At 54.9% G+C, this 6,665-nt stretch overlaps 2 protein-coding genes across 2 annotated transcripts; one reads left to right on the forward strand and one right to left on the reverse strand.

Annotated features, from left to right (window-relative positions):
* Nucleotides 1-993: 993 nt before the first annotated feature.
* On the forward strand, nt 994-2,199 carry CABS01_04260 (Pex2/Pex12 amino terminal region; the record flags this gene model as incomplete). The annotated part of the gene is made up of 1 exon (XM_060537631.1): nt 994-2,199. The coding sequence occupies one exon, from the start codon at nt 994-996 to the stop codon at nt 2,197-2,199; it is 1,206 nt and encodes a 401-aa protein (XP_060390476.1).
* Nucleotides 2,200-3,111: 912 nt separating this feature from the next.
* On the reverse strand, nt 3,112-4,367 carry CABS01_04261 (LYAR-type C2HC zinc finger; the record flags this gene model as incomplete). Its single annotated transcript, XM_060537632.1, has 2 exons — nt 3,112-4,254; nt 4,329-4,367. 2 exons carry the CDS (start codon nt 4,365-4,367, stop codon nt 3,112-3,114), a joined length of 1,182 nt encoding a protein of 393 aa, XP_060390477.1.
* Between the last annotated feature and the right edge of the window lie 2,298 nt (nt 4,368-6,665).

Consider the following 6,665-nt stretch of genomic DNA (forward strand, 5'->3'; position numbering starts at 1 on the left):
TTGTCGCCTTGAAGTTGACAAGAGACTTTGTGACGCATGATATCTTACCTTTAGTGCACCTGCACGAACTTGGCGGCAGTCAGTATAAGAGTAAATCACCGCGGGGTATGAGATGAGTCATCTAAAGGTCGGATGAATTCACTGAGCCTCTGTTTGTGGGGAAAAGCCTTCGAGAAGTTATAAAAGTGCTCACAGTCTTGTCCCTGATGTTAAAAAGACCTCAATGCCCTTCTCAACCGACTTACTCGGAGAAGTCTCGGATAGGTGGAAGCTTAGGTCGGCTGGAGACGAACATGAGCTTTGAGCGGGAAGTGTTGAACCCCTCGTGCGCTATCGGATGTTAGCACCACGGCACCGGGTACCCGGCCGCCCTAACGCCGCTTATCTATCGTGGAGTAACTTCTCTCCAGACCTTGTCACCAATACGACAACTTTGTTCTCTTGTCTCGTGCAAATTTTATGAAAACCCTCAAATTATGATAAATAGTTAATCAATTGACTTGCTCAAGAAAAAGTCACCGTCAAAGTCATCTAAAGCTGTTCATACGTCTCACATGAAAGACAAGAAGAGGAAGATACGTAGGGCGGCAGGGTATCTACATCGAACCCCTGCCAGTACCCCCCGGCCGTGGAACCCAAGCACTGACACTCCGGCGCCGCTGCGTTGGCTGCCACACATGCTGACCAGTGACAGACGCCGCTGACAATCGGCCGAGCTCTCCTCTCCTCCAAACCTGCCCCGGCACCCAAATCGCCTCGGCTCAAAAAACATCCCAACCACGGGCCCGGCTGTACCTAAACCTCACGACCTCACCAAGGTACTTTTACCAACTCCGCGATACCCTCAACGAACAAACGCCTTTGCGACTCTGACCTCACCTCACTACAAGCGCAAACGAAACCTCCCCTTAAAAACCCACGCAACACAACAATTGGATTCACAACACATCTCAACCGCGCGCACGCAGCGCAAATGCACAACACCTCTCCAAAATGACCTCCCCATCACCATCACAACCATCATCCTCCTCCTCGCCATCGACCCTCCCCTCCTCGCCCTACCCCTACGCCTCCGCCCCAGACATCATCCGCGCCCACCAGAAAGACGCCTACTACAAAGGCCACCTCTCAAACACCCTTACCTCCCTCCACCGCCTCCTCCTCGGCGCCCGCTCCGCCCACTCGGCCACCGCCCTCCACAGGCTCCTCGCAGACACCCTCTACCTCGGCCTCACCACCCTCCCCGGGAACCGCACCCTCGGCGAGGAATACTGCGACCTCGTCCAGCTCCACGTCGGCGCCGCCGATAACGACACCGACGACCCCTCCGGCGCCCTACCGACCCTGGCCCGCCGCGCATCCTACATCGCGACATCAGTCCTCCTCCCCTACATCGCAGGCCGCGCCCTCCCCGCCATCCGCGCCCGCCTCCGAACCCTCCTCGAGCCGTCAACCTCTCCAAAATCATCCTCCTCCTCAACAAAACACAAGACATCCAGAAAAGACGCAATAAAAGCCTACCTCGCCACGAACCTCCCCTCCCTAACCTCCGCGGCGCCCATCCACGCGGCGACCCTCGCAATCTTCTACTTCACGGGCACCTACTACGAGCTCGCCAAGCGCGTCCTCGGCCTCCGCTACGTCTTCACCCGCCGCGTCCCCGACTCCCCCGACCGCGCGGGCTACGAGGTCCTCGGCGTCCTCCTCGTCGCCCAGCTCGCCGTGCAATCCTACCTGCACATCCGCTCCACGATCTCCGACGCCGCGGCGGCCGCCGCAGCAGCACGCACGCGGTCCAATAGTTCCTTGCTCGACGTCTCCCTCGACGCAAACGCCTACGCCGCAAACACGGGGCTCCTCCTCACGGAAACAGGAACACCGGGCGGCAACGGCGCAGGGGGCAGCAAAGTCGACATCTCGGCCGTCACGCACACGCCCGTGATCCCCTCAGCAGACGCCTCCAGCGAACCCGGGGCGCGCTTCGATTTAAGCGACGATAAGACAATGGCCTACATTTCCGGCGCCGCGCAGCGGAAATGCACACTCTGCCTCGAGGAGCTCAAGGACCCGTCCGCCACGCAGTGCGGACACGTGTTTTGCTGGACGTGTATCGGGGACTGGGTGCGTGAGAAGCCAGAGTGTCCGCTGTGTAGACGGGAGGCTATGGTGCAGCATATTTTACCGTTGCGGATTGCTTGACTTCGAGACGATGGGCTGTGATGTGATTGTGATGTCAGGGGTGATGCTTTGTAGATATGATCATCATGTTGTAAAGGTTGGTTGCATAGCACTTTCCCGGCCGACATCAATTTGATGGAGTGAGGAGGGGCGTTGTGGCATTTGTATACCTACGAAATTCTATTGATAATGGATACACGGCTCGAGAGGGGGGGGGGGGGGTATCTCTGACGAACAACCACAATGGTTACAACATTTTGCGATTCCCAAACTTGTGTACGAAGGCAAAGAAGATGAACAAAGATATAAATATATATACCAAAGAACTGATGCCACGCCAACTTCGACTCTCCCCTCCTTCCCTCTCTTCTTCTCCCCCATCATCATTAAATCTCCTTCAACACAGCCAGAGAGAAAACTAGACGAAAAGAAGAAGAAAATAACTTTCGAATTTGCCTAATCAAAGCCTCAATCGTTTTGTACGCGCCCAAATGGCTCGGTGAAAGGCTCGAAGACCAGCTAAGAGCACGTGGGTGTGGGTTAAACGAAGAGTGCGACGATATCGGTATTTCAGAAGAAGCGGGAATCAGATAAAGGAGACCGACGCATCGACCCAAAAAAAAAAAAAAGTGTAGAGTAATATCCGATATTTCACGGCCAAAACCCCCTTGCCTTTCTCCCTTGGCCCCGTTTCCCCATCCAGGGCCATTGATGGTTTCCGATCCATCTTGTAGGTATCATGTGCCAGAGTTGCCTAGCATGGGAATATGAAACAAGAAGTAAGATAAAAAAAACACGAGAAAAGTAACAAAAATGACGCTCGATAACTCCGTTGTCCTTTATGAGTTTACCCCTTGGATATCCCGTCCGAGCCGTAGAGCGGCTAACCCCTCGAGAAGAACAGCATGATTGTGTACACATCGACCATCAGATTCAGGCCTGAAAAAGTACAATCTCGCCGCGGTCGTTACGCCTCATGCGCAGCGAGCGCCAAAGCTCCTTCTCTTCCGAAAGCTTGCCGAGGCCGTCCCCGGAGGAACTGCGCTCGCGGTGAAAGCGCTTGAGGGCTTTGTTCATGCTGCAGCCGCGCTCGCTCTCGGGGCCCTTGTTGATAAAAGACAGGAACAGGTCGGCGCGCGGGCGGTAGACCACCATCTGGCCCTCGTCGTCTCCGTCCTCGCCCTTCTTACTGTCGCGGGAACCGGGGCGGTACTCGATCAACTTGGGAGCTTTCTCGCCGTCTGATCGGTGGCGGCTGGATGAGGAGTGCTTCTTGGTGGATGAGGAGACCTTGCGCTTCTTGGTCTTGGACTTGGTGCCGTTCATGTTCAAGAGACCCATGAGGTTGCTGCCAATGCCGCCCTCCTTCTTGTGCTTGGAAGACTTGGTCTTCTTGAGCGGGCTGGCCGGTGACGGATCGGCAACGTCGCCTCCGGAGTAGTCTGGCGAAGGAGGGAAAACAGGGCGCGACATCATGCGGTTCAGACCGCCGGTTAGACCAGAGTGAGCCAAGGTTGTGGGAGGTGCGTCGACCATCATTTGATCAGTGTCGACATGGAGACGCTTGCGCTTCTTATCCTTCTTTTCGCTTCCATCCTTCCTTCTCCGTTCGTGCTTGGAAGCCGGAGTCTCGAAGCCTTGGGGAATGGCGCCAGTGCCGTACTGTACGAGGGCGCGCGGGTCCTCATCGACCATTGCTCCCTCGTCGTCCAGATAGGCCTCGGCCTCGTACTCGTAGCGCACCAGCTGTGTCTCCTCGTTCGGCTCCTTGGCACCTAGGGCAGACGCATTCGGCGTCGCTGAGGGGTCGAGAAAGTCGAAGACGTTGACGTGACCCTCGGCAGCCGAGGGAGGTGTTGGCGCTTCGGGGAGAAGGTCGGCGGGGGAGTTGGCATTGTCGCTGGCCTCGTAGGGGAAAGTTTCGAACTCGGCATCGGGAACGTCCTCAACGTATGCGTGTTGAGCCATGTCGTGCTGAGGGGCAAACGCCTGGTTGTTGTTCGTCTTGCTCTTCTTGTTGTTGTTCTTTTCCTTGTAGAGAGCACCTTGGTATTTCTGGGCCTCGCTCATACAACTCTATTCGCCGCCCGAGTCAGTGCCATGTTTCATACAAGTGACTACAATAGCCAGTGGGAGCTGATGCTACTAACCGTGTGGCTGCGATATTCAGTTCCAGGAAAGTAGACCATGCAATCGATGCAGGTGTAAGTGGCGCCTCGACAACGATTTCTGTGGGGATCGAGTTTCTTCTTGGTCATAACATCACCACAGTTCTGCGGTGAAGGAAGAAGGAGACAGGTCAGTTATGTTGCGCAGCAAGTAGGTATTCGAGAGGTTATTGGATTTTGTTGTGTTTAGAGAGGGGTGTATGGTAGGTGTTGTATGGATTTGGTCTGGGAGGCGAGGGAGGGACGGGACGAGACACTGGCTATTAAAGACAGCATCCAAAGGGGAAGTAGAGGGGGGTTTGTTTCTGTAGTTGGAGGGGTGTGTGTCTGCGATGTCTTGCCATGTGTGGTAGGTGTGGTAGGTGTGGTGTGAGGATGTGATGTCAGGCCCCCGAGTTTATAATAAGACGACATGGGGATCTTCGGAAGGGGGGGTGGGAGGGCAGGTATGTACGGAATGAGAGTAAAGGGGACCCTGGAAGACGGGATCATGGGGAAGGGAAATGGAAGGAAGAGAGAGATACGGAACGGGAGAAAGAGGGCGGCAACGGCTTACCTCACACGAAAAGGACACCATGGTGAAGGGAGCAACGCTGTATGATGATGTGTTGGTCTTGCGATGGGAGTGTCTATTGGGCGCGAGGGTTGGGCAGAGAACGGCTCTGACTGGGTCGCGGTTTTTGACGGAGGTGAAATGGGGGGTCGACGATATGGGAGGCGACGAGTGCGAGCGTCAGTTTCTCTTTGGTTGGCGGTTCTGGACGGTGGTGTAGGTATGTCGGTTTGTGGATTGGCAGGATGCAGAAGCAAGGACGTCGCCTTACTGGCCGGGCTGATGGGTTCGGGGGATCGTCGAGAAGTGGACTGCAATGCAAGCCGGGACGTGCCTTGTAACCAGGAGAGAGGGGACAGGGCAGAAGGAGACCAAGATGGGACTCTTTTTTCGGGAGGATTTGGGGAAAGAGAGTCCAAGAGTCTGAGAGCTTTGAAAAGCGGAGTGGTGAGACGTTGGCAGTCCGTCGCGGCTGTGCGAGAAACTAGTGTAGCGGGTTTGATAGATACAGCCCGAGAGGTGGGTGTTGGTATGAGTGAGAGTGAGAGTGAGATGAGGTGCTTGGAGGCGCCACGAGGGGTCGTGAGTGTGTGTTTGTGGAGTGAGTGAGCTGGGGAATGAGAACGAGAATAGAGAGACAAATGGCGAGATGATGGGGTCTCTCAGTCTCTCGGCTTGGTCGGGGAAGTGAGTGAGCACTGAGAAGGAGATCAAAAGGTTCAAACTTCAGAGTTCAGCTTTGAGATGTCAGGGGCTCCTCTCCGTGTTGGTTTCGCGTCTCAAATACGCAGCTGTGCCGTCGATCTCCAATGTTGGAATCCCTTATTTGGAGGGGTCCAAGGGGGCGTTTGGCCGGCAGGGGTGGCAGGGGGAATGGAGGGGCGAAGTGTGGTGTTTCGCGCTTCAGGTTTGTGTTGGAAAAGTAATAAAGAGAGACCGATGGCAGACTCGGACTGAGAGAGATGGAGAGCGTGTGAGTGTGAGTGACAGCGAGAAGGGAAAAAGTGTGACGAGGGACGGGCAGCAGGAACGCAACACAATTTTGTCTGTTCCCGAGAAGGAAGCAACTGATCCAGAAACGGTCCGTAGCAATGGAGCGGCAAGAGCGCAAGAAGCGACTAGTGACTGCAAAATTCCTGAACCTCCGCTGAGTGAGTTCAATTTGAGAAGGTTTGAGCTGAACTGGGGGCCCAGAGTTGGTTCGCGCGGGAGTGTTGTGTTGTGGTGGTTATGGGATTTTTTTTTGTTTTGGCGGGCAGAGAGGATGGGCGAGCTGATGGATGGTGGCGTGCCGAATCGAGGGGCAATGGCGCAGAGACTTTTGGTCCAAAAGTTACTCAAATGGCAGATGGCGGCCGTGCTGTGAATTATTGGATTAAATGCTGAGATTACTTTGATCTCTCTATCGTCCGAACCGAAAGAAAGCTTTGCGCGCGCCGAACAGCTGGATTCTTTGGGTCTACGGATGAAGTTGGGAGAAGAAAAAAATTATCAGGTAAGATAGAGATAAGCGTAGGTGGTTGAGAGAGAGCTGGCTGCACTGCAAATTCTACCCAACGCAAACAAAGTGGAATCGGCCGAAACTTTTCGCAGTGAACTTTTTCTTTACTTTTTTTCCCTTCTTCCTTCTCCCACCACCCTGCCCTTTCGTCCCTTTCGGATTTGGGCCCCTCCTCAGATTCTTTTGCGCGTGGGGACTTGGGGACTGGAGACTGGACTGGAGTGCATCTCTCGGAGAGACTGACGGTCTGTCAGGTTGGGCAGCT

Source organism: Colletotrichum abscissum (genome assembly GCF_030869225.1).
Source record: "Colletotrichum abscissum strain IMI 504890 chromosome Unknown Scaffold_8.1, whole genome shotgun sequence".
In the NCBI taxonomy this organism is placed as follows: domain Eukaryota; kingdom Fungi; phylum Ascomycota; class Sordariomycetes; order Glomerellales; family Glomerellaceae; genus Colletotrichum; species Colletotrichum abscissum.